Genomic DNA, 26,581 nt, shown 5'->3' on the forward strand with positions numbered 1-26,581 from the left:
GGTTCTGTGATTCTGTGAAGGATTTTGTGATTCTCTGAAGGGTTTTGTGATTCTCTGAAGGGTTCTGTGATTCTGTGAAGGATTTTGTGATTCTCTGAAGGGTTTTGCGATTCTCTGAAGGGTTCTGTGATTCTGTGAAGGATTTTGCGATTCTCTGAAGGGTTTTGTGATTCTCTGAAGGATTCTCCAAAGGGTTCTGTGATGCAGTTGCAGTGATCCCGTCCCTGTTGATGCAGGGATCATGGAAGGCACACAGCCACCTCTCCCTGCCACACCTTCGTCTGCATCGGGGACAGGTCCAGGGCCAGCCACACCTGTCCTCTCCCCTTACCTGGCTGCTCTTTGTCTCCTCGGGCTCGGCACAGGAACCCACCACCTTGGCACAGCATGAAAGTGCCTAATCATCCGGCATGAGGGAGGGATGTCCAAGCCAATCCCAGACTTCAAAGAGCTTTTTGCTTTTGTACCTACCTCCGCCAGAACACAGGAGATTTATTCACCAGCTGTCTGTAGTATTTCAGACCAGAACAAGGGTCTGGCAGAGATTTATTCACCAGCTGCTTGTAGTATTTCAGGCCAGAACAAGAGTCTGTCTCTGGTTTAGGTACACCCCACTGTGCCAAACCCAACCACCCTGAAAGGTTAACATGGGTTGGAGTTTCTTCCTGAAAATTAGGAATGAAGTTCTCTTGTCAAGAAAGAGAAACCTATGGAGGAGAAATTAAATGAAGTAAACAGATTGTTTGTTTAATCAAGACTTTATTGAAGACATTTCAGGAGTTTATGTACAAAACAACATTCCCACCCCCACATCAGGTTGTTAGTCACCCACTGGGAACAAAGCAAGTGCCTGGTGTACACTGGCAACCTGGGGACACTCAGAGTTTGCCACGGAATCCACAGAAGGTAACAAATTCCCTTGGTTTAGAGCTGGGCAATTTCAGCCTTGGCTCAGTTAGGAACAAAGGAAATCAAAGGAGTTTTTTCCTGGAGGTAACTGAGCATACTGGAATCTGACAGCCTCCACCGGCCTTACTCTGAGGTCAGGTCATTTAATTCAGCAAAGAGCCAGGAGCCCACTTTGGGTTTGGAAGTGGAAAGGAAGCAGCAGCCCCTGGATTTAACCTGCAGGTTGGAATCCATGTCGGAGGGCTCCAGGAGATGCCCATCACTGAGAGCACAGTAGTGTTTGCAGGAAGGGTTAGAGCAGAGCAGTAGCAATACCAAGTGAAAGACTCAGTCCCTTTGCTTTCCAGACACACCTAGAGAGAGGCTGAGTGTCAAATGGCTATTTCAACAAGCGTGTAAAAAACCCCTAGAGACACAGACAGCAGTGGCAAGGTTAAATTGTGACTGAGGAGCTGTTCCTGTAGAGTTCTGTGCGCTTCTACCACGGCAGAGTTTCCCCTTGCCAGTCCAGGAAAGAACCATTTTCTTTTTCACCGAGGCGGTCCAGAACAGAGAGAATACCTGGGATAGCCTCCTGCACCTGCATGGGAGCCTGGAATGAATCAACAAGCTTAGGTCATTACTGGGAATATCCTGCAGAAGAGAATTAAACACATTTCAGGAGGCTCTAGAATGAAGAATATCCTGCAGAAGAGATTTAAATACATTTCAGGAGGCTCTAGAATGAAGAATATCCTGCAGAAGAGATTTAAACACATTTCAGGAGGCTCTAGAATGAAGAATATCCTGCAGAAGAGATTTAAATACATTTCGGGAGGCTCTAGAATGAAGAATATCAGGCAGAAGATAATTAAATACATTTCAGGAGGCTCTAGAATGAAGAATATCCTGCAGAAGATATTTAAGTACATTTCAGGAGGCTCTAGAATGAAGAATATCCTGCAGAAGAGATTTAAATACATTTCAGGAGGCTCTAGAATGAAGAATATCCTGCAGAAGAGAATTAAACACATTTCAGGAGGCTCTAGAATGAAGAATATCCTGCAGAAGATAATAAAACACATTTCAGGAGGCTCTAGAATGAAGGGGGATGTATTTTTGTGTGGATGTGACTGGTCAGAGAGAGAGAGAGAAAGCTGATAAGCTTTCCCATGAATTGGTCTGGGGGAGCTGGAGAGAAAGAATTAAAACCCACAGGTGGTGTTTTGTAATAAGCTGTTTTCCTCATAAGGTTGTTCCCAAAAGGGTGGTTTCTTAGCACCCTTTCTGTAGCAAACTAGTGTCTAAAAAGGAATGGGTTCTTAATAAAGTTATCAGCCTTCAGAGAATGCATGGAATGTGTCACTCATTTATCTGTGTCATCTCTGACTCGGCGGTGACATTTTTGTGTGTCACAGCTCACGGAGGTGTGTGTGTGCAGCCGGGGGGTTGGGACAGCAAGGGAGCCCCAGTGTCACACCTCCGGCGCTGGCACTCACCATGTTTCCACCCATGTCTGTTTGAAGCCAGCCTGGGTGCAAGGAAATGCAGAGAATCCCGTCTGATTTCAGGTCTGCAGCCAGACAGCGGGTGATCATGTTCAGGGCAGTCTGCAGGAGCGGAAACCACCCGTTAATGCGCTGTTCATGAGCCTGCAGCACCGCCCCGAGCCCAGCCGCTGGGCACCTCCCTTCCACCCTGCTGGCACAGCGAGGGGCAGGAACAGGTTCTCGGTAACTCATCCAGACTTTCTGGGAACTCTCAAAGCTCTGCCGCCACAAACTTACTGCCAAAAACGAAACTAAGTTGTAATGGAAGATAAAGTAGCATTTGAAACGCCTCAGGAGCTGGGAGGAGAATAATATTGACATAAGGACTGTGTTTTTCTGCACTAATCACTACACAAACATTCGTTTACTTCTGAGCAGGGAAAACAAGCATTTAACAGCTTATGAGTAGGTGGTGTAGGAGAAACTGTATGTGTGATCCTGACTATCTGTACAAACTCAGTCTCTGGATGTGAGAAAACTAAAAATCCCACCTGTCACTGACTGACATCACCACGTACAGGTCAGCGCACCTTTTGCTGAGTTTCCTGCCTGCTCTCTCTCTCGGATGGGAGTGGAACACAGCTGATGGAGCCCACACTCGATGGCATCAGCTCTTCCCTGAGTGCCAAATCCCTCGGGAGTGGATCTGTATCAGAGCAGGGATTTGGGGGCCTGTTCTCCAGGTGCAGCTCCCATTTCCACCCACGTGAGGAACAAGAACACTTTTTGTGTCCGCAGAGGTGCTGCACCCCTTCCTAAGGCCAGCATGGTCTCCACCTGCCCTCAGCCACGGAGCACAGCCCAGGGCAGCCCACAAACCTTTGCTATCCTGTAGGGATAGACCTTGAGGAACATCTCGTTGGCCTGGACGAGCTGCATGGAGGCAGCCAGAGAGGACATGTTGATGATGGCAGCTCTGTGACAGCCCATGCCAGTGCCCAGCTGCGCTGCCTTCCTCAGCAGCGGGAGGAACGCCTGTGAAAACCAGAGTTTGCTTTCATTGGTGATTGGGGTTGGAGCTGGATCACTCCCTCACTCAGAGCAGGAACCCCAGCACAGCTCTGTGCCACCAGCACAACATGATGATGGCTCCTCAGAGCCAGTGGCCAGAGGAGACCTTCCTCCAGCAGCCTCTTCTGCCCACCGCCCGTCCCCACTGTGGCATTCATATTCTCGGAAAAAATCCCTTCTCCCAGGATTTGTCTCCTGGGAAGCTGAGGAGCCTCAGACAAAAGGAAAACAATTCTTATCCATTTGCTTCTCCCATGCTGTGCTCATGTGGAATGTGTTTGGAGATTGTTCATCCACTGGTGATTGTTTATTGGGTTCTGCTGGGAGTTGTTTCCACTCTTTGGCCACTTGGGGCCAAGCTGTGTCAGGACTCTGGAAAGAGTCACGAGTTTTCATTATTCTCTTTTTAGCATTCAGTAAGTATCCTTTCTGTATTCTTTAGGATAGTATTATTTAATTCAATGTAGTATCATAAGGTAATAAATTACCCTTTTGAGAACGTGGAGTCAGATTCATCATTCCTCCCTGACACGGGGGTCCCTGCAAATCCAAGACCCTGCCTGCCACGAAGTGACCCCACACCAGGTGCACAGACAGCAGCTCCATGGCAGAACAGCCTCTGTGCAGTTCCAAGGGGACAAATACCTGGACAAGTCCAGCTCACCTGTGGGAAAGCCCCGGGTTAAGCCCATCCCTCCCAGTCCTCACCTTGGTGACCATCAGCTGGGCAACGGTGTTGGTTTCATAAATGGTGAGCATGGTCTCTGCTGTGACCTCCTCCAGCGAGGCGAGCACGTTGATGCCAGCGTTGTTGATGAGGCAGTTCAGCCCTTTGTCTCCCACAATTTCCTCCACTTCCTTGACCACTTTCTTGATGCTGTTCTCACAGACCACATCTGCACAGAGGAGGCAGGAGGAGCCCCAGTGAACAGCGCGGGCTGTGCCTGGCACGAGGCAACCCGTGCCAAAACCGAAGCTGAGGCTCGGTGGGGATGTTTGGGCAGCACACAGGTGAAAACGCACAGATTTTACAGAATTACATTTCCCCAGCGTTACCATAAAATGATTTTCGGCTGCTGGAGATCGTGTCCAGCTACTGATTACTCGGGAGACCAATTTTTTTAAGATGCACTCACCTAAGCTGAACAAATTTCAGAAATAAAGCCCTTTACTCACCCAGTTGCAGGAGCTTGATGTTGCTGTATTGCTTGCTAAGCTGCTGCAGTTCCTAGGAAGAAGAATTATTTTTATTTTATATATATATATATATATGTATATCTCCATGGCTATTGCATAAATCACTTTGAATTCTGCACCACCAGAATTGCAACTGAAATATTTTCCTGGTTGGACTGAAGGCAGAGAGTCTCCTTTGTTTTCCAGCCTGCTGAGCGGCTTTCCTAAGAGCCAGATCAGGAAATTGGACTCTTCCCCTGCTTAGTCCAGACTCCAGCATGCTGGATTTTTAGTGGGATATTTCTCAGTTTTAGTGCTCAGTTCTCAGCATTCCAGTAAAAATCCAGTGCCTCCCCAATTCTGTGAGAAAATCCTAATTCTCCTGAAGCTCAGCTAGTGCTGGACCCCCCTTCAGGGCAACAGGAATGCTTTTAAAAAGCCATTCGGAATTCCTGTTTGCAGGAAAATTTCCCCAGCAGTTTCCCCATGGGAATTTTGTTTCCCCATGGGAATTTCATTTCCCCAGCAGCCTCGTTAGCATCAGTTCTTGTGAGCGGAGGTGAAGCCCACCAAGAAATCAGTCGTGTGTCCAGGAGAACAACTCCCTCCCTGCTGCAGCTCGCTCAGTGCCTGTCAGCACGGCAGGCTGCTGTTCCTGCAGAAATCCGTGCTCTCCTCTGCACAAAGCGCGTCCAAAGTGGATTTATGGGCCCAGCTGGAATACTCAGGTTTCTGTGCCATGAAGCCGAGTGGGAAGCGTGGCCAAAGACAACAGATGGATTCCATATTCCCAGTCATGTTCAGGAGACGCAGCAACCTGGCCAAACATTCCAGCCCCAGCAAATCCCTTTCTTTAGGAGCCCTTTGGGAATAGGGGTCAGGAGGGCAGCTTTGGAAAGAATCCTTCTCTGCCCCTTGGAGACACTTCAGGGACTCGGTGTCCTCTGACAAACCGTAATGGATCACATCTTTTATCTCACATCAGGCCCTGCAGGGTTCTCTCCAAGCTTGTTTGGGAGATTTGTTCTCCCACCCAGGCCAATCTACAACTGCAGTTGAGGCTATTAAGGGGAGGGGGAAGGAAAAACAAGTCAGAAGCACAAAACCAGAAGACATTCCTTGCTTTGGACAGGGCTTGGTGGGACAGATTTCCATAAATTAAAGGCTCAGAACACACTGTCTTGTTTATTGATGAAATAGCTCTGCCTTGTCAAGGCCTGCAGTAATTCTGTGCCGTCGGATTGTCGCTGGATTTCAGTTTGACAGTGTCACTCAGCGCATAACCAACTCCAGGAGTGCTCTGGCTGCTCCAGGTTTGTCCATTTATTTATAGTTCATTTATTTATATGCTTTGCCCTCCGACAGAAAGGAGCTACCAGCTCCTGCTGAAAGGCAAGAGCTGCTCTGAGCAGCAGCAGCAGCAGCTGAGAGGCTTCTGAAGCGAGCAAGCAATATTTTCAATTAAGGACTGAAGCATTCTCCTGTACACAGGCAGCATGAAATTACAATAGCTGCATGCAAATTAGGCTTAAAATTCAATGGGTTTTCCAGTTAATTACTTGGTTAACAAGTGACTCCCACTTCAGGGGTTTAAATTTCTGAGAAGCAGCTCCCAGGCACAAAGCTGATCTAGCCAGCTTTGGTCTTCAAGGATGTTACACCTGATATAAGCTGAAAAATCCAGTTAGAACATCTAAAAGTTGCAGGAAAGCCTATTTTCCCCCTCCTGTGATGAGAAGGAGCATGAGAAAAGGAGGACTGAGACAAGTAGGCACAGCCAACATATCCCAGCGAAGGCATTTTTAATTAGTGTGCTGTGACAGATAATTTAAAAACAAACAAGACAAACAAAGCCCAACAAAAAGCCACAACACAGCTCCCTAACAGTGTGTTTATTTAGCGTAGTAGCTGCAGAACTGCTCTGCACCTGAACAATCACCCCTGAGAATCAACTCGTGGGGAGTCCAAGACAAGAATGAAACTCTGATTAGCATCTGTTGTTTCCTGCTTGCTGATTTTTAATTACGATTAACAAGGAGTCAGCCTACTCTGATCTAAACAAGATCCTCTGGCACTCAGGGCTCCAGACGCAGACTCGTCAGCACACAGGGTATTTATTGCTAGATTTCAACCAGGAATGTTTTGTTGTCTTTGTCGTTTAGCAAGATTTACTTCGCCTTCTTTATGAAAGCATTATCCACTTCGGTTACAGCTCTTGGAAAGGGCCTGGCCCCACTCAGCCAGTTGGAAGCAATCTAACCAAACAAACACAGCCTGCGGGCAGGATAAAGGTGCTTGGGTATCCTTCACCTCATCCTGCTTGCAGTCGGGACAAAGCCAGAGCTGTATCCTATTTTTCTGCGTCCCCCTGAGACAGCTTTTCAGTATCACAGTGTACAGCCAGCTCGCTGTTCAACCCTGGAACGGCTTCCACAGCACTGCCCTGACCCACAGCCCTCTCTGCCTCCAGAAAAACCAGACCTCGCTGCTGTAGGAAGTGTAAAACACTTCCAGGAAAGAAAAAAAAATCAAACAAAATTAGAAAAGACTTCAAGACTTCAACCCAAAATTAGAAAGACTTCAAGAATGCCTGATGTATATTCAGAAGTGCCCCCTTTGCCTGATAAATCTGGTGCACAGATCGCTCAGCTGCTCTTCCCAGTTGCAAACCACATGGCTGAGATATGTGTTCGAGGGAAAAACAAGCCCCAGACCTGACAGAGACCGCGAGCAGAGAGCTCCGCGGCTCAGGAGGGAACAGGCACAGCTCGGAACACAATCTCCTGCTTCACGAGGGAATCTGCACATCCAGCCCTGGGAGCTTCCCAGAGGACTCGAGCACCGAGGGAATTCCTCACTCGCTGGGCTTGGGGGGAGCAGGAGGAGCAGGAGATGCTCCTGTGCCCATCCCACAACTCTGGGCGCTTTTCAATTGATTTATTCACCCCGTGGCCATCTCCTCCTTCCCCATCGCGCAGGGGACCCGCAGCGTTTTTAAGTGCCGTCCTTTAGGGCAGAGTGTTCCCTTTTATAGGAAAGCAGGATGGGGGAGGAAGGAGCAAAGAAGGAAAAGAGGAGTGTGGGGAGAATTCCAGCTGGTGACACAGCACTGGGGCTGTGCCCGTCTGGAGAGCAAGAACGGGACACCGGGATTATTTCCCAGGAGATTTGTAGCTGCTCCCACTCTCAGCGCCGGAGCAGCCCAAGAAAAGGCAGATTGGGATCAGAGCGTGGCTGGAGGAGTCTCCGATGGTGCTTTTCCAGGAGGGCCGGTGGTTATCTGGCTGCCTGCGGGCCTGCTGCACGTTATCGTGTGATCTGCAGCCCATTTGTTAGGCAAATGTTCTGGGGAGGCCACCTAGGAGCTCCTCAGCCCCAGAGCTCGAGTTTTCACAACTTCTGCCAGCACAGACTCACATGCAAAAGCCTGCAGCTGTTCAGCATTACCCCAAGGTTAGGCAGTTACAGGAGATGCGCTGCTTCTCCTGGGGAAGAGAAAAGCACGGTCGGATTCCCCCAGCATCCTAGGAAAAGCAGGTCCTTAGGGGCTCCTCTCTGCCCACCGTTTGGAGAGCTCCAAATTATTCACTCATCACTCTGCTGAGAGATTCCTGCCCGAGGTGGAACTGTGTTTGCCAGCAGTTACGTGTATTTAATCACTTTTCCTCTTAAAAACTGGAAGATTATTTTAAAAAGCCTTTTCATTTAAGCTCTGCCCATCTCCATTCTGCCACGGGGAAATGCTGCTCGGCCAAACCAGAGGAGAGCAGAATTTAAAGGAACTGTCCCAAGTTGCTGTTCTCCAGGTTCATCCTCCCAGGCAGGAGAGGAAGTGGGGGACAATTCACTTGTACCAAGGAGGAATTTTTGTATGGCCAACAAAAAGCCGAGGGGAAAAACCAAAATTAGACCACCTGAACTGCTGTCAAGAGAAAAAAACGCTGGCCCAGGTGTGCAGAGAAACTGAAACTCCCTCAACTTCACAGCCCACAAACAGGGCTGAGGTGGGCCAAGCCCATTTCATGTGCCCTAAGTTGAGGCTGCAGTGCCAATCCCTGGAGAGCAGGAACCCGAACTCTGGGAGTTCAAACTTTGACTGGAAATTCAGTGACAGCAAAGGAAAGGAAGACAGGAGGAAAAGAAAGAGGGAGAGGAAGGAAGAGAGGAAGGAAGAGAGGAAGGAAGAGAGGAAGGAAGAGAGGAGGGAAGAGAAGGAAGGAAGGAAGGAAGGAAGGAAGGAAGGAAGGAAGGAAGGAAGGAAGGAAGGAAGGAAGGAAGGAAGGAAGGAAGGAAGGAAGGAAGGAAGGAAGGAAGGAAGGAAGGAAGGAAGGAAGGAAGGAAGGAAGGAAGGAAGGAAGGAGAAAGAGAGAGAGAGAAAGAGAGGACAAGAAAATCACAGAACCTTTGCCTTTCCTACCACACTCAGCAGCGCTGCCAGGCTGGAGCCAAGCTTTGAGAGCAGCAGCTGAATTTGGTGCTGCCATGCCCAAGATTCCCAGTGCTGGAGGCTGGAGCAGGTCTGTTCTTGCCCTCTGCCAGCCCCAAGGACCAGTGGGAACACTCTCAGAGGGTCAGAAAGTTTTGTGCCAGCTCCGTGCATTGCAGATGGGGCAGATAATGCTGGTGAAACCACTACAATACCTTTAGTAAAGATTTCTCTTCCTTGTGGAGTTTCCAAACCCATCTGTTAGAAATCTGCTTTCAGCTGACTGCAGAGGTTTCTATTGATGTCCTGCCAAAGCACAGCACATGGCCTGGAGGTCCTCACAAAGAACAAAAACTCACCCTGATCCACCAAGGACAAAACTTGCCCCCCTAAAAAATGAAAAAGCTCGGGATGCACCCCATGTGGCCGGCAGGATCCCCAGTGGGGCTGCTGGAATGTGGCTCCTGGCCAGTTTCCTGCCTACAGGAGACACCCTGCCAGAGGCTTTCCAGGTTTCTCCCACCAGCAAGGAGTGACCCAGACTCTCCCCAGACACATTGCACTGTCTGGAGGCTGTTTCATCTTCCTCTGCAGGTTTACAGCCTTTTTGCTGCAGATTTTTAAATACTGACCACACTTTAAAAAAAAACCCAAACCAACAGAACTGATGATTTGTGCTGAGATTTGCCCGTGTAATGTGTCCCAGGAAGCTCTTGAAGGAACCATTTCACTTCTCCGTGTAATGGATCCGAGACCATTATGATGAAAAATCACAGGGGCCCGTTGGTGAAAAAGAGATGAAACCTCCCTGAGCACTGGCTGAAGCTGCTTTGGGACAAACAACCACGCAGGGAGATTTCGATCTAGCACAGGTCAGATGTCCCCGCTGCTTTCCTGTGCCACTACTACAGCGGGCTCTTGTGCAATCAGTGTAGGAAACAGGGCTGGGAGCCGTGCCAGCCCCGTAACACGAGTTAAAAGGGAGCAGAATGGAGTGAATTTCTGCTCAGGGGCTGGGGTAACACGAGTTAAAAGGGAATGGAGCGAATTTCTGCTCAGGAGCTGGGGTAAGAGGAGTTGAAAGGGAATGGAGTGAATTTCTGCTCAGGGGCTGCCACGAGGGGCTGGGGTAACAGGAGTTAAAAGGGAATGGAGTGAATTTCTGCTCAGGAGCTGCCACGAGGGGCTGGGGTAACACGAGTTAAAAGGGAATGGAGTGAATTTCTGCTCAGGAGCTGCCACGAGGGGCTGGGGTAACAGGAGTTAAAAGGGAATGGAGCGAATTTCTGCTCAGGGGCTGCCACGAGGGGCTCATGGGGAGCCACCGGGAGCAGCAGCCCTGAAAGGAAGCTGTGCACCTGATCCCAGCCTTGCTGGGCTGTTTCTCTGCACTTTCATTCAGAAATGCCCTTTGTGCTGGAGACTTTTTTTTTTTTTTTTTTTTTAATTAAGATATTTTCCTTCCGTTTCATAAGGACCTGCAGCTGTTACCTGGCCAACCCTGTCCCACATCCCCAGCACCACCTTTTAGAGTTTTTTTGTAGCTAAGCAGTAAACAAAGTAGCTGTGTTTGGTTTATTGCTCGGACGGTGTGATCACAATCTGTGTGAAAGGAACCAGATCCCCTGGAAGGAGCCGGCACAGGGGCTCCGTTTCCCTCTGGAATTTGCCTTTTGCCTTGCAGGAGATGCAGGGGAGATGCAGGGATGGGGCTGTGTGTATCAATTCTCCTTCCAAACGCCTGGGCTGTTCCAGAAGGGTTTGGGGCAGTCACGGGGCTGAGCTCGGCTTCCTGCAGCTCCGGCAGGAGCAGGGGGATGGCTGCCTGTGCGAGTTTCTGTGCTGCCCGAATTCCCCCTCTCCGAGGAGAGCCGAGGTCAGCCCGCGCATGCAGCAGGTGACTCCGCTGCTCAGAGTGACTGATCACCCTCAGGGATTTGCCTCCCGAAATTTGAGAGGTGTGTGAATTTTTTTTTTTCTGTGAAATTTGAGTTTAAAAGGCTCCTGTAAAAGTCTACAGGAGTCCCAAAGCGTCTGCGGTGCTGCAGCAGCAGGGACTTGGGCTGGAATGGGAGAGAGGGGGCTGCAAGAGGATCCACGAGCAGCAGGTACCAAAAACTTCGGTTTCCAGCAGGAACTCTGAGCCCTGCCCAGCGGAGAGGGGAACTACGAGAATGATTAATTCATAGCTCATCTGGGCTGTCTCACTTGCTGCAAGTGCAGCAGAGAAAAAGAGGCAGACAGGGCACACGGCTCCTGCTGGGGACACAGACACGCGTGGAGAGAGAGAGAGAAGCGAAGCTGTGGCAGGTTTCTGCCACGGGAGAGGTTTCTGAGGGATGATGGGCTGCCCCTGCAGGGCTCCGGGCCGGGCACATCTGGGCAAGGACAGCACAGACATGTCCAGCAGCAAATCCAGCGAGAAACTCGGGCAGGAAAGGAAGGGGAGGCAGGAGCGCTGGAGATGCTGCAGCTGCCCGGCCGTGTCCCGCTCGCTCTCCTGCTCCCGGGAACGCTCCCCATCATCGACAAACCCCAGCTCCAGCCCCGGCGAGCTGCCCAGTATCGGCTCCACCCGGCCCGGCCCCTGCCCCGGGCTGGAGCTGCTCCATCCCCGGCCCGGGGGCTCCGTCCCGGCTCCATCCCCGGCCCGGGGGCTCCGTCCCGGCTCCGTCCCCGGCCCGGGGGCTCCGTCCCGGCTCCGTCCCCGGCCCGGGGGCTCCGTCCCGGCTCCGTCCCCGGCCCGGGCTCTCGCTGCCGGCACAGGGATGCTCGAGATGTTCCATGCTTCCAAAATGCCTTCTCCTCTCTCCCGACCCCTTTACCCCTCTCCGGGGACCCCCGGCGCCCCCGCCTCGCTTACCTGCGCCTTCTCGGGGTACCGGCAGGTCGCAAAGACCAAATCCGGGGAGGGGCTGGCGGCTGCGAGCCCCCGCACCAGCCCCAGCCCGATGCCGCGGCTGCAGCCGGTGATGAGCACGGAGCGGCAGCGCGGCTGGGCCATGCTGCCTCGGCTCGGCCGCTCCGCTCCGCTCCGCTCCCGGCGCTTCTTAAGCCCCCGCGGTTCTCAACCTGCGCGGTGCGGAGCCGGCCCCGCCGCCCCGGGCCCGCCCCCGCCGCGGCGCCTCCCCCGCCCGGCTCCGGGCACCGAGAGAACGGCCGGGAGAGGGGAATTGGCTCTGCCCCCTCCCAGCTCCGGGGCACGGAGAGAGCGCCCAGGGGAAGGGGAATTGGCTTTTCCTCCTCCCAGCTCTGGGCACGGAGAGAGCGCCCAGGGGAAGGGGAATTAGCTCTGCCCCGCCCGGCTCCGGGCATGGAGAGAACGGCCGGGAGAGGGGAATTGGCTCTGCCCCGCCCGGCTCCGGGGCACAGAGAGAAAGGCCCGGAAAGGGGAATTGTTTTGCCCCCTCCCAGCTTCGGGCGCCCAGGGGAAGGGGAATTGGCTCTCCCCCCTCCCACAAGGACCCGAGCCCGTCCCGCTCCCGGCCGGTGCCCAAACCCTGTTCCACCAATTTCGGAGCTCTGCGTGTGACAGCGGCGGCCGCAGAGCAGCCCCCGAGCCCTCTGGCCCTCATTGTCGGGGCAGGGAGAGCTCGCTTCCCGCAGCAGGCAGGAGCAGCAGAAGGACAGGATTCGGCTCTTGAGCGGGGCATGAACAGGGGTGGAATCAACTCCCGTTTCTGCACTCCCCACGTTCCTGCCGAGGCTTTTTAGGGTGTGCCAGGCACATTTCTGTCCCTTCCTCGCTGTCAGTGACCTGGTCCTGGAAATCACCGCAGGACCCTGCCCTTAGCTCATCCTCACCCTAATCCCTGTGCCTCCCCAGATCAATGACCTCATTATCGCAGAAACTCGTACAGGGAGGTTTAAAGGATCTGTTACATCTGTCAGCATAGTATTGTTCTTTTCTTCCTCAAAGACCACTACACTTTTAAAATTTCTTCATCCTTCTAGAGGTCAAGGATGGACTCTGCCCTTGGACTTGGCAAACTGAAGAACAAAGATTTGGTAATTTGGAAAAATTCTGTGGAAAAACCACTAACAGCTGCTGAGTCTGCCTTGTTTCCCTTTCGTTGATTTAATTCTAAATACCTGCAACAGCTCCAACAATGTACAGGACTTATTTATATTGAAGTACTGCTGCTGCTTAGCTCAGGTTCGATGTTCCATCACATTCCCAGGGGAGATGAAGATGACAAAACCCTTCCAAGGCATTTCTCCTGCCTCACACAGTGCTGGCTGTGAGCGGAGCTGAGCAGGGGCTTCTGGAGCAGCCTGGATTCCTGTTCCCTCGGGCTGGGGGAAAGCTGAGCCCTGAGCACTCAGCAGCTGCGGCAGGCAGCCAGCAGCAAGGCTGCCCTGGAGATTGATACCTGCTTTTGTCTTATTTCCAAATAAAGCTCCATTCCAGCAACACTCCTTGTGCCCAGGTGCTTTCATTTAATCCATCCCCTTCCTTCCCTCATCTCAGAACAATTTCCTTTGTGCATTGCCACCACTTTGGGTTGGAAAAATCTTTATTTTTTAAATCCCCATCAAGCCTAAAACTGCTTAGTGACCTCTTTGTGCTTGGGATGTTGGCAAAGCTGGGATTGGCAACCTCTGGGAAATAATCCTGTGGGCTCTCACCTGGGAAAGCTTTGGGGGCCAAGCCTCTGCTGCCACAACTGCAGCTCTGACACGGTGAATTTACTGCCGGGTGAGCCATTTCTGGGAAAACATGAAGGATTATTTCCCAGGAAGGATGGGGTGGGTGGCCAGAGCAGGTAGATTTTATCTGAGGAAAGAGCAGGTGGGATTTATCTGAGGAACGTGCATCAGCACCTGGCCAAGCCTGGAGCCTCTTCTAGCAGCCAGGTTTCAGTGCTGTCCCTTCAAAGCAGAACATTCCAGAAGGAATTACAGGTGAACACCAGAGACAGATCAGAGACCAACCTGAGGGAGCTTCTGATCCCTGAGAGCCACGCTGGAGTCACCAGAGGTGGAGAAAACAAAGCCATAACTCACCTGAAGGGCCGGGAGCTGTTCACACACACAGGTGCACGCGGGGCTTTTTGTTTCAGGTGAACTTCTGCCAGCTCCAGCCACGGGAGCCCGCCCTGCTCAGCAGCAGCACCGATTCCTCAGCGCCCCAGGAAACCCAGCACGAGGTTCAGCCACCCCAACATCTTCACCTCCCAATGTCCCAGGAAACCCAGCACGAGGTTCAGCCACCCCAACATCTTCACCCCTCAGTGTCCCAGGAAACCCAGCACAATGTTCAGCCCCCAATGTGCCAGCAAACCCACCCCAGATGTTCAGCCACCACAACATTTTCATCCCTCAGTGTCCCAGCAAATTTTCACCCCCCAGTAACCCAGCAAACGCACCTGATGTTCACCCAACCCAATGTCCCAGCAAACCCACCCCAGATGTTCAGCCACCACAACATTTCCACACCCCAGTGATGGGTGTGTCCCAGCACAGATGTTCAGCCCCCAAAGTCCCAGCAAACCCACCCCAGATGTTCAGCCACCCCCTTTTCATCCCTCAGTGTCCCAGCAAACCCAGCACAATCTTCAGCCACCCCAACATTTTCACCCCCCAGTAACCCAGCAAACCCACCCCAGCTGTTCAGCCACCACATTTTCACCCCCCAATGTCCCAGCAAACCCAGCACAGGTATTTAGCCACCCCAACATTTCCACCCGCCAGTGATGGGTGTGTCCCAGCACAGATGTTCAGCCCCCAATGTCCCAGCAAACCCCGCACAATCTCCAGCCACCCCAACATTTCCACCCCTGTGATGGGTGTGTCTCAGCACAGATGTGCAGCCACCCCAAAATCCCAGCAAACCCACCCCAGCTGTTCAGCCACCCCAACATCTCCACCCCCCAAGAAGCGGCACAAAGCCCAAGGGATGGGGTTCTCCTCAAGCCCAGCTCTTCCTCCTTGTCCAGGGGAGGAGCCTCAGAGCAAACACAGCTCAGGAAACTCAGCTGGGACCTGCCAGCTACTCCAGAAGTCACAGAAATGCATTCTCCACCTCAAATCTTTGTGGATTGGGGGAATTTTATGTCTGGTGCCCAAAATTCCTGCCTTTAAGGGAACGGGGATTGAATTCCAAGTCTTGAATCTACTACAGTTTAAAAACCTCTTCCTTTTGCACCAATTTCTTTCCTTATGAGTAGGCACAAGTGGTGTAGCTCATAAGAAACTCAAGGGAATGTAATAGAAAATCAAATACTTTAATGAAATTAGGGAGCATGAGAGTAACAGCTCAGATATACCACTAGAACTGATACTACTGGGCTGTGGGGCTCTGCTAATTGCTGTTGAAATGCTCTGTTCATCAAGCATGCAGACTGACAAACTACCAATTCTTCAAAGATCCTGAGTAAAGAATTTTCAACCACTTCAAATGGATATATAGGAAACGTCTTCTGAGCTGGTGGCCCGCACACAGCATTGCACAGATAAAAATATACTACTCTCAATGCACAGAGCTAAATACTTTCACATTTATCAGAATTTTCTACACAAGTCTTTTTTTTTTTGTTGTTTGTTTGTTTCGATAGAATTCAAGTTTTGAATTTGCTGTATATATCTTCACCTGTATTAAACAAATGCTTATTTACATTGTGGGTAAAGTGTAAAGGCTAGGAAGGCCATTTTCCCATACTGTACTGGAACACTGCAAAATATATTTACACAGAGAACCTAATATAGGCAACAGGTCTAAAAAAAGTCACCTCCCACCCGTACAACATCACCGAGCCAGCATGAAAAGAGGGCGTTGATAGCACCAAAGCACTCCTGGGGGGCTGAGGAGCTTGCCAGTTCCTCAGGGAAGAGCTGCTGGGCACAGCATTCCAAGGATGGGCCACGGGGCTGCTGCCGGCAGGGCTGCGAGTCCCAAACTCTGGGGATGGAAATCCTGAGGAGCGGGAGGGTGACAGTGACACCCCTGACACCACAGGGCACTCCTGATGTCACCTCCCACCCTGTCAGTCTTTCCTTTGGATTCAGGGTGAGCACAAACTGCTGGCTCAAGCCAGGGCTGGTTCACGAGCCAGATTAACCCTGCACAAGCCACGGGGAACGAGCTCTGGTGGCAGAGGGAATTCTGAGGGAAGCAGCCCTGGTTCACCAGTGCTGCCAGAGGGAAGCAGCCCCATCTCACCAACTGTGCCTGGCTGCTGGAGGGAAATCCCTCAGGAAGCAGCCCTGGGTGGGCATTCCCTTCCCTGGGGCTCACCAGCAGGAATTCCCTTGGGAAGCAGCCTCAGGAATCCCCTCAGGAAGCAGCCCCAGCAGGAATCCCCCGGGGAGCAGCCCCAGCAGGGCTCACCAGCAGGAATCCCCCTGGGAGCAGCCCAGGAAGGGCTCACCAGCAGGAATCCCCCTGGGCAAGCAGCCCCAGCAGGATCCTCAGGAAGCAGCCCAGGTTCTCACCAGCAGGAATCCCCCCTAGGAGCATCCCCAGGCAGGAATCCCACCAGGAGCAGCCCCAGCAGGAACCCCCTGGGATCATCCTTAGGCAGGGCTTACCGGCAGGAACCCCCCAGGAGCATCCCTGGGCAGGAATCCCTCCAGGAGCATCCCCGGGCAGGGCTCAACCGGCAGGAACCCCCCGGGAGCATCCCTGGGCAGGAAGCCCCCAGGAGCAGCCCCGGACAGGGCTCACTGGCCTGGCAGGAACCCCCCAGGAGCATCCCTGGGCAGGGCTCACCGGCAGGAACCTCCCGGGAGCATTCCCAGGCAGGAACTCCCCAGGAGCAGCCCCAGACAGGGCTCACCGGCAGGAACCCCCCGGGATCATCCTCAGGCAGGGCTCACTGGCAGGAACCCCGGGCAGGGCTCACCAGCAGGAACCCCCTGGGATCATCCTCAGGCAGGAACCCCCCGGGAGCAGCCCCGGGCAGGAACCCCCCGGGCTCGTCCCCGGGCCGCGCTCACCGGCGGTGCCGGCTGTGCCCGGGGTGCTCTCTGTCGTAGCGGTGCCCGGCGCGCTCGTAGGAGCGCGAGCGCTCGTGCCGGTGGTTGCGGTAGTAGTGGCTCTTCTTCTTGTACTTGCCCGAGCGGTCGGAGCGCTCGCGGGAGCGGCTGCGCGAGCGGGACGAGCTGCGGGAGCGCGCCTTGCGCGCCGCCCCCGGGTACTTGTAGTCCTTGGATTTCTTGTAGCCGCGAGCCTTGGAGCCCTTGTAGGCCGAGCCGTGGTTGAAGGGCCGCGGCGGAGGGGAGTCGCTGCGGCTCCGCGAGCGGCTCTGCGACTTGGAGCCGCTCGACGTGGAGTAGCTCTCGCTCTTCCTGCAAGAGAGAAGGAGAGGAAACGTGGTTTGCTTGGATTTGGACAGCTTCATTCCAGAGTCTGCCGCTGTCTTGGATTTTAACACCTTCCCTATTTTGAATTTGAAGAATGTCCCTCCCCATTCTGAATTTGAAGAACGTCCTTCCCCATTTTGCTTTTTCCTAGAATTTGAAGAACATCCTTCTATAATTGGAACTTCAAGGCCTTCCTCCTGCATTTTCAATTTTCGAGGCCTTCCTCCTGCATTTTCAATTTTCGAGGCCACCCTCCTGCATTTGCTGTTCTCCCACAAGAACTCCTCTCGTGTCCTCCACTTCCATCTGGCTCCAGGAAAAATTCTGATTTTTAGGAACTCCAGCTGCAGCAGCACCGCAAACAGCCAGAGCTGGACTCACTGCGGGGCTCAAGGAGCAGCACACACTGCGGGGTCCCCTCAGCCTCCTGGGGAGGATCTATCAAAGCTGCCACTGGGAGGGACTGGGAAGGACTGGGAGGGACTGGGAGCACACCCTACCTGTGCTTAGGGGACGCAGACCTCGATGGTGACCTGGAGTAACTCTGATCTCTGCTTCCACTTCGACTCCTGCTCTCTCTTCCTTTCTGGACGCTGCCAGACACAAAGAACACTCAGTGATTTTGTTTTAAGCACTCACGGGATAAAAATCAGCTGCTTCCTTCTAAACCTTACCCATTTACTGGGCTGTTGGAGCTGGTTCTCTTGGCTCCCTCCGTTTTCCTTTTAGCATTCTTCATGGCCTGCACAGGTAGGGGTGAAGGTTTATTTCCTTTCACCTCTTTTGGAGACTCTGCAAGAAGAAGCCTTTGTTACCTCTCTGGAAAAGTACCTGAAAGGATTTGAGGCTCCCTCACCCGCAGTGTGCACCAACCAGAGCAGCACGGCTGGGCTCTGCACACACAGCAGATCTCAACAAGTTCACAGAAGGCAGAAATTCATCTGAAACGTTTCTGCCAAAGCATTGAAGTCACTGCAAGAAAAGGCAGAAAACCACCCTCCTTTCCTTGCCAATTATTCAGCGTTGTTTGAAAGGTAAACTGGGGAGGAAGATGGTGAATTTCTCGGCGAGACCGCACCAGACTGGAAACTTTAACCAACAAATTCCTCAGCCAACATCCCGAAATGCCAGAGCAGCTCTGCTGCAATATTGCTTCAGCACAACATGCCAGTGGCAAGGATTTCTTGCCAAATCCACATAAAAGCAAGCCCCTGGCCTATATGGGTTTAAACTAGTCTTAATTTCAGACTAATTTGATTTTAGCTTTTATCTGATTCAAGGAATCACAAAGTTACATTGCTATTCAAACCCTGCCAGCTGAGTAGTGCCAGAAGCCATCTTAAACAAATCCCCAGCAAAGTCCAAACCACACTTGTAAATGCTTCCCAAAAGGGTAAATATACGTGAAAGATGTGAAAGAGTTATTAAAAATGAGTTATCCACTATTTACCATTTTTTGGGATAGGGGAAAATCCCGATGTGTTATCCAAGCTTGGAACTCCCTCAGGTACCAGACCTTTAGCCTGTGCTTTTGCCTCTTCAATAGCCAATTTCTTCTTTTCTATTTTACTTTCCAGATCAGATAAATCCACCTGTGAACACACAGGAGCACTGCTTGTGAGAACTGAACTTCCAGGGAGGGGAATGAAAATCCAAGGAGTCCCAGACAGTGACTGCTCTTTGTTCACTCCCAGGCTTGCAGCTGTGGTTTTAAACAAGCTCCAAGTTTCCAACCCCTGCTCTGAGCTGCAGCCTTCACCGAGGGCTCCCAACATGAAAAAAGAACCAAACCTTTTTCCTCGTGTAGAGCTGCAAGATTTTTAAGCAGATTTCTTGAATTTCTTCCTCGGTCGCTCCAAACAGTAAAAACCAATGTGGGCGATTTGGAAGAGGGATCTGAAAGGGAGAGAGAGACAAAGCTCAGATTTCTCCTCCTGTTAAAAGAGCTTGGGAAAAACCCCAAATGCACGGCAGTGTGGCTCACCTCCAGTGTCCTGGCTGCCAGGTAAATGCAGGCACAGGCGATGCTTTCTGGCTGGAACCTCACAAAGACATCTGTTCTCAGGCTGTCGTTCATGTAGTTCCTGAAAAACAGGAGAGCAGGACGTTGCAAGGCACCGCAAAGCTCTTTGGGGATCTTTTTTTTGGGGGTTTTTCACTTGGTTTTACTTCTACAAGGGCTATTTCTTTCTGCATTCAGTTACTAGACTTCAACATTATATTCCTGTAAATCTAAAGAGAAGCTGAATGATTTTACTAAAAGAAAAAATAAAAGGAATAACTAAATTAAATCCCTCAAGGGGAGGGACGTGTGACAGAAACAAAGTCTGACTGCTGAAAATTCAGTGGTGAGAAGAGAACCAATTTTAACTTGACTTTTGCTGCTGGATCTCTACTGGCCTGCTCTCATGCAATAAACAAGTTCTTTTCATCAGGACAACATACAGTGTGCTCAGAAATACTCAAGTTATAGAACTTTAGGTTCACATGTCCCCCTGCAATAGGGCAGAACCAGGTTTCTGGCAAAAGCTGCAGCTCCTGGAGCAGTTCTCCCGTGAAATGCAATCCTCTTCAGCACAGGTCGACGTCCAGTGGGATTTAAGGGTCCATTTCCATCCAGAACAGAATTCTTTTTGATGCAAAAAGTCAGCCATAGGAGAAAGCAGGGTGTTTGGGAACATCAGTTCAGGAGAACAGTCAGTATTCAGGCAGATCTCCTCTTTGGCACATGAAATAAGGTTTCCAAATTGTCCCATTTCAGTAAGGTTGCTTAAAATGAACATTCACAGAATGAGAAAACTGTAAAATATTGCACATATTCCAGTCAGTACAATTAAGCATTATGTTGTTAAATCTTAAATACACAAAGTAAACTCCTGTGAAGCTGTCAGCTGATGTGCTTTAGAAGATCTAGACTTGAGAGCACACACGTCAATCAAATATCAGATGAGAAAAACTAAAACCAGACATAATAAAAGTCCTTTAAATAATACTTTAAGGTAATAATTAACCACGTGGGCACCCAGTATACAAGGATTCACTGACCCCCAGGATATCCAGAGCAGAGACCACAGGGCAGGCACCTGAAGGTTTACAAGGACAGAGATTGCAATCCCAGGAGTTTCCAACTCCCAGCTGCCCTCAGTTCTTGTTCAAACAGCAACTGCTGCCCCAAAAAAAGCAACACTGACCATCAGCTCATCTTTCTGGGAGAAAGGAACTTCTAAACCTGCTGCTGTCCCACTAGAAAGAGAGCACAAACCTTCTGGCCAAAGGAGTGACAGAGGAAAGGTTGACTTGGAGCATCTGGAAGCTACAAGGCTTTGTTTTGTCATTTGCCAAATTGAGAACCACGCCAGCTTCCGAGTCTGGCCTCTGCACATCTTCCCTGTGGGCTCAGTCAGACTCAGGAGGAAATGAATCCTTGTCACAACAGCTTCAGAAAAAGGTCATGTGGTAAAAATGCACGTTTCAAAAACCAACTCTACTGGATACCCACCAGTCTGTGGGTACTGCAGGCAGCAAACACGAGCACAGAGATGAGTTATTGTAACATCTGAGCCCTTTCCCCACTGCAGAATTCCCTCCCTGCCCCTGCCCTCCTTCCATGACCAGCAGACTCCCGGCAGTCCAGCACTCCCACTGCACTGCTCCATGCAATGCTTCTGGCAAGTGGCTCTAAATATCACATTTTGTCTCCAAGCTTCACACATCTACTAGTTTTTTTACTTACAATTATCTCAAAAGTTATCTTTCAAACTATTCATTTTTTTGTTGTGAATTCATCCCTTTTAAAGATTTAAACCCCGCCTTAATTCACTTTATCATGTAAGAAAAACACCACATTATAACAGTTAAGAGAAATAGAACATTAAAAAAACCCCAACAAACCCAAACCTCAAAAACTTCAACGCTCAGGTTATCAAATATACAAACAATGAAAAAATGCAGAGTGAAAAAAAAAATAAAAATAGAAGCACAAGAAGCAGTTGGCCAGTTACTCTACTATCATGTATATACCACCTGTCTAGAGCCAGCCTTCTCTTTGGAGAGCTTTGGGTTGACTGAAGACGGCAGCTATCCCTGCACCATGGGCAGCAGAGGAGAAGTCTTAGTCACTTACCCTCAGAGGCTACCCTTTGATCAAAAGAGTACAGAAAAGAAAAGTCAAAACTGGTTCTCTACACACAGCTCACAGTACCAGACAGTTCAGTCAGCAGAAATATGGTCTTTGGATTCACTAAAGGTGGTTTTTTGTTGGTTTTTTTTTTTTAGACCATTGGTATTGTTAAAAAAAGCGTTGTGGTTTCTAAAAGCATTATTTGGTAAAGGTTAAGACATGGAATTTTACAGAAGCTTCCCACCCCCGAGCAAATATTTATTAAATGACAGCAATAAGGCAGAGAACATTTCTTGGCAAATATGAATCCAGGCTATCCATCTATCCAGTCTTAGCAGCTGACATCTTGCTTTATCCACATAGAGAAAAGAAATTTATCTGTGCTGAGCTTTAGATACACCTGCAATCAAACTCAGGCCCTGGGAAAAGCCATTTCCCAGCACTGGGAACCTGAATGACACCCGAGCTTTCCCTGAAGAAGAACCCAAGGGAACAACTCTAAACCCTCCCCAACCTTTTCCCTTCAGCTGGAAAGTGAGAGCAGAGAGGAGGGAAGTGAGAAGTCAGGGTGGAAAGCTACCTTACCATTAAAACAGTGCCTCAAACTTAAGAGGCCGCTCAACATTTGGGAAGTAGTTTGGGGCACACCAAGGACAGTGGAGCTGTCTGGGGTGGCCCCAAGCACTGCTGAGCAATGCTGCCCAGTGCCTCAAGTGACATATTTCTGCTACTGCCCCTTCTGGTCTCTTAGAACAAAGAAAATCAACTTACCATGAGGTCTGGACCAGGTGTTGGTTACGTTCACATTCTAATACCTGAAGGTACATAACGATTATCTGGAAGATATGGGTCATTGAGTTATTAACAAGCATCTGGAGAGCCACCTGCTTATTTCAGAGGGACATCCATGAGGCATCTGTGATCCTCTTTCAAGGCCTAAAGCACTCCACATCAAGTGTTTGCACCATCCCCAGTGTTTATCCACACCAGCTCTGACCTTCCGAGCCCTTCTGTCCCGCTACTCAGCCAGGCCTTGTCTCCACCTGGGCTTGATTTAGGCATTTTTGGGGATGGATTTTCATTTAGGCATTTTTGTGGATGGATTTTCATTTAAGCATTTTTGTGGATGGATTTTCATTTAGGCATTTTTGTGGATGGATTTGGATTCTCTCACAAACCTCACAAACCCTTTTTTAGCTGCAGCCTGGGGAGGAAAAGCTGCTGAGTGCAATCAGCAGAGAGGGAAGCTGGCAGTGCTTGCAGAGAACAGACCTAACACTGTGCCACGGTTTGTTCAGCTCTGAGGGGTTTTCCTCGAGCTTGGAAGGAAAACAAGGCTGCAGAGAGGAAGAATGATGGCAGAATTCACCCCATGAACAAACTACAGCTGCCCTCTGGGGTGGGCGACAACAGGAAATTCTCAATGTCAAGAAGCTCAAAAAGGCAGCTCTGAACAGGAGTTTTCTAGAGCAGGAAAGAGCAAGATCCCAAATTGTGCTGGCACAGAAATACAGTAAAGGCACAATTTAAACATTTGAGGCAATTGTATCTTTCAAGTATCACCCTCTCTGACACTTGTTACTTTTATATCGAGCCTTGCCTCGGCTCTGGCCGAGCCCGAGCGTGGTTTTAACGCCCTCCAAACTGTCACAGACCTTTAACACCTCAGCACGCTCCCAGCAGGAGCCACTGTCACCCTGATTTTTTAAGACTTTGCTAAGCCTTCTGATGTTTGCATTCTTGTAACAAACTTTCTCACACGCAGTTCTGTAAACTACTTATGTTTTGCACTCTTTCATGGAGGAGGAGAGAATTGATGGACTCTTGGTCTGGCCAGTGTCATTGGAGAGGCGGCACTGTCACCCTCCAATCCACTGTCACTTCTGGAAGACTATAAATGTTGGAGTCAGAAAATAAAGGTCCCTCTTTTTGTTCACCTGGAGAGCAGCAGTGTCCGTGTCGTCTTTTCGCGTCGTGTTACGACAGCGACCACCACAACCCCAGGCCTCCAAACTCCTCCCTGCTTGGGGGATCTAAGTTGAGGTGATGTTTTCTAGCACACCAAAGCTACCTACTGATCCAATCTGCCTTCCAGGAATACTGAGCACCTGCAGCCACCTCGCCGTCACTCAGCAGTGATACGAGAGCAATTAGTAAGAGTCTCTTAAATGAGAAAGAAAACATCAGGATGGTAAGAAACTAATCTCACTGAATTCACTGACATCACGAGCAGTCCACAGAGCTTCCAGGCAGCCTCCTCAAAGCTTTACAGAACGTGAAACGTTGGTTGGGCAGTGAATTTATGAAGTACAAACCTTATGAGGGTGCTTCACGTGAACACAAAATCCCAACTCCTTCAGCACTCTTCGTTCTGCCTTAATTATTTGATTCTTCAAGTTGACATATTCTTGATCCAGTATGAGAGGCACGGGTTTTCTGCAAGACAAGGTCAAACTCACCAGGTGATCATCTCGAGGAAACTCAGGTTGAGTTGTGTAAAAATTTAAAAAAAATCATTATTTATAACATTAAAACAATTTATTTATTAAAACACGTCAGCTCGCTTCATGAGATCCCCTCAAAATACTTTTTGATTTATAAAAAAGGGAATGATGCTGTGAAGTTTAATAATTCAAACACAGCACAGATAGTTTGGGTAACTCTGAATTCTCAGCTTACTTTTTCTCCCTCAGGTGTCTGAGGCGATGGAACACATTGATCACGTCCCGGATGCGTCTGGGGGCTTCCTCAATCTTGGATGCCAGATGGACACAGGCCATGGAAACGTGCTGAAAAACGAGCATAAAACACAATATTTTATACAATGTTTCATTTCCAGTTCGAATCAAGCTCCTCCAGCAGCTTAAGGATGGATAATGAGGGGGAAAAAATGTGATAAAATAAGAAAATGTCAAATATTTGACAAAAATCACTGTTAAATAGCTTTGTAAAATCATATAACTATAAACTCCAGACTAGTTCCTAACACTGATCACATCTCAGATAACAGCTTGCCAAGAGAGATCAGAAGATAAAAATGGCAACAAATGTCATTTAATGTCCTTCTTACCTCCATGGAATGCTTCACAAAAGACTTGGTATAAAAGAAACGCTGGAATAACACCTGTCCTGTAGCCATAGCCACCTAAAACCAGAGATAATCACCCGTGAACAAAACGACCAATTCCAAAGAGAAATTTTAATAAAGACCCAGAAAATCAACTAAGCATGGGAGAAAGTTCAATGGTATCTAAAAAAAACCAACAATTGCGAAAGTAATTAAATTGCCCAACATGTTACCAATGCTTTCAATACTGCCTACAAGTCAATTACAGCAACCCCCAATTTCCTTTTATAAAAAATGTGAAAATACGCTCCAAGTTATTAAATTAATAATTAAAAAAACAACCAAGAAAAATCTAAAAAGTCTATAAAATTCAAAGTTGTGAAACTACGTCAGAAAAATATTTGCTCTTTGGGCGTGGAAAGTGAGGAGCAATCTAATCGCGTCATCATTTGCATACATTTGAATACGCTAATGCTCGGGAGCTGGAAGCTGCCTGGAAAGTTTTAAGCTCAGAGAACAACGAGGCTGCTTGGCCCGAAGTTCTCCGGGGAAACAAAAACCTTCCCGAGGTCACCAGGGCTCCGAGGGAGCCTTAAGAAATCCGCCTTTGCACAATCCTCGCACGGGGGCGGCGCAGGAAGGCGCTGACATCACCCGCTTCCGGCAGCCAGCGGCCGGGGAAGGCCGGAGCGGCCCGGAACGACCCCCGAGCACCGGGCGGCCCCGCGGCCTGCCCGGCCGGTAACTGCGGGGCGGCCCCGGGGCCTGCCCGCCCGCTAACCGGGAGACCGGGGCCCGCACAAAGAATGACTCGGCTGAGTCCTGGCCCACTCCCCTCCCCGCCCAGCCCCACCTGCGGCAGCCGCAGCAGGATCCCGGCCGCCTGGATGAGCTCGCAGCCGGTGACGCGCAGCTCGGTCTCGGTGTCGGGGTCTAGGCCGCTGCTCATGGACGGCGTGAAGCGCAGCGTGTGCTCGGGCAGCAGGCAGTTCTCCAGGGTAATCAGCACGCCCGAATACAGCCGGTCGCCGATCAGCACCGCGCCGGGACCCGGTACCGGGGCGGGAGCCGCGCCGGCCGCCTGAGGGCCCGCGGGGCCGCCGCCTGCTGCCGCCGCCGCCATTTTGTGCCGCCGCCGCCTCGCTGGCTCCGCGCTCCTTCTCCTTCCCCCACCAGCATCCGCCCGACGCCGATTGGCCGAGCGCGACGGGACCGCGGCCGCTGATTGGCTGAGAGGCCGTGACGCACGACGCCGCCCGGGCCGCGCGCGGCGCGGTGACGCAGAGGCCGGGAATCCGGACAGGGCGGGGCCGGGGCGCCCTCAGAGCCCTCAGAGCCGGGGCCGCCCCGGGACGAGCGTGAGGAGCTTCGGGCATCGCGCTCACCGAGTTAAATGTCTTTGTTAAGTCCTTAAAAAAACACACTGTGCGCTCACCGAGCTCAATATCTTTGTCACCTCCCTAAAAAAACCGCACTATGCGCTCACCGAGTTCAATATCTTTGTTACCGCCCTAAAAAAACCACACTATGCCCTCACCGAGTTCAATATCTTTGTCACCTCCCTAAAAAAACCACACTATGCCCTCACCGAGTTCAATATCTTTGTTACCTCCCTAAAAAAACCACACTATGTGCTGAGTTAAGTATCTTTGTTAACTCCCTAAAAAAACCACACTATGCGCTCACTGAATTAAGTATCTTTGTTAACTCTCTAGAAAACTACACAGAGTGTGTCCTTAGCGTGAGGCCTGCCGAGGTTCGTGTGTGAGGGCCGACATGCTGCTCCCCTCACCCTGGTTGGGTTTTCCCCGTGCAGCGCTAGAATTTCACAACAAAAAATTGTTTCCCTGTAGCAGTTAGCAACAAAAATATGTTTATTATGAAGTCCTTAACAGAACAGGCTGTGTCTGTCCTTCACCTGAGGGCTGTTGGCGTTCGTGTCTGAGGGCTGGCATCTCCCTCATGCTCCGGGCTGGTTCTTTGCTGTGCAGCTCCAAAATTCACCACAAATATTGTTTCTCCACAGCAATTACCAAAAA

The 26,581-nt window shown here is 50.6% G+C and overlaps 2 protein-coding genes across 5 annotated transcripts; both read right to left on the reverse strand.

The window, feature by feature from the left end:
• Positions 1-751: 751 nt before the first annotated feature.
• Positions 752-12,228, reverse strand: LOC119710502 (C-factor-like). The gene is made up of 6 exons (XM_038159612.1): positions 11,915-12,228; positions 4,626-4,677; positions 4,158-4,345; positions 3,258-3,413; positions 2,388-2,498; positions 752-1,501 (listed from the first exon to the last, which is right to left on the reverse strand). The coding sequence occupies exons 1-6, from the start codon at positions 12,053-12,055 to the stop codon at positions 1,388-1,390; spliced, it is 762 nt and encodes a 253-aa protein (XP_038015540.1). The 5' UTR covers positions 12,056-12,228; the 3' UTR covers positions 752-1,387.
• Positions 12,229-16,837: 4,609 nt separating this feature from the next.
• CCNL2 (cyclin L2) lies at positions 16,838-25,771 on the reverse strand. 4 transcript variants are annotated; one of them, XM_038159872.1, is made up of 11 exons: positions 25,396-25,771; positions 24,546-24,620; positions 24,155-24,264; positions 23,791-23,911; positions 22,247-22,311; positions 19,340-19,439; positions 19,147-19,251; positions 18,806-18,947; positions 18,030-18,147; positions 17,856-17,948; positions 16,838-17,340 (listed from the first exon to the last, which is right to left on the reverse strand). In XM_038159872.1, exons 1-11 carry the CDS (start codon positions 25,663-25,665, stop codon positions 16,986-16,988), a joined length of 1,554 nt encoding a protein of 517 aa, XP_038015800.1. In that variant the 5' UTR covers positions 25,666-25,771; the 3' UTR covers positions 16,838-16,985. The 4 variants fall into 4 exon arrangements, with proteins under 4 accessions (XP_038015800.1, XP_038015803.1, XP_038015802.1 ...); XM_038159875.1 differs by lacking the exons at positions 23,791-23,911; positions 24,155-24,264; positions 24,546-24,620; positions 25,396-25,771 and adding an exon at positions 21,379-21,492 and having other exon boundaries at positions 22,247-22,603; XM_038159874.1 differs by lacking the exons at positions 23,791-23,911; positions 24,155-24,264; positions 24,546-24,620; positions 25,396-25,771 and having other exon boundaries at positions 21,379-22,603.
• Positions 25,772-26,581: the final 810 nt, after the last annotated feature.

This window comes from Motacilla alba, chromosome 21, assembly GCF_015832195.1.
Source record: "Motacilla alba alba isolate MOTALB_02 chromosome 21, Motacilla_alba_V1.0_pri, whole genome shotgun sequence".
In the NCBI taxonomy this organism is placed as follows: domain Eukaryota; kingdom Metazoa; phylum Chordata; class Aves; order Passeriformes; family Motacillidae; genus Motacilla; species Motacilla alba.

What these genes read in the sequence shown, in the direction of transcription:
- LOC119710502 (XM_038159612.1), bottom strand. Translation starts at nt 12,055, where the DNA reads ATGGCCCAGCCGCGCTGCCGCTCCGTGCTCATCACCGGCTGCAGCCGC. An exon ending in GGTACCCCGAGAAGGCGCAG is followed by an intron (nt 4,678 to 11,914) that starts GTAAGCGAGGCG and finishes TCTTCTTCCTAG; the next exon opens with GAACTGCAGCAGCTTAGCAA. An exon ending in CCCAGCTGATGGTCACCAAG is followed by an intron (nt 3,414 to 4,157) that starts GTGAGGACTGGG and finishes TGGTTTTCACAG; the next exon opens with GCGTTCCTCCCGCTGCTGAG.
- CCNL2 (XM_038159872.1), bottom strand. Translation starts at nt 25,665, where the DNA reads ATGGCGGCGGCGGCAGCAGGCGGCGGCCCCGCGGGCCCTCAGGCGGCC. An exon ending in ACGTGAAGCACCCTCATAAG is followed by an intron (nt 22,312 to 23,790) that starts GTTTGTACTTCA and finishes CATATCTTCCAG; the next exon opens with ATAATCGTTATGTACCTTCA. An exon ending in TCTGCGTCCCCTAAGCACAG is followed by an intron (nt 17,341 to 17,855) that starts GTAGGGTGTGCT and finishes TCTCTCTTGCAG; the next exon opens with GAAGAGCGAGAGCTACTCCA.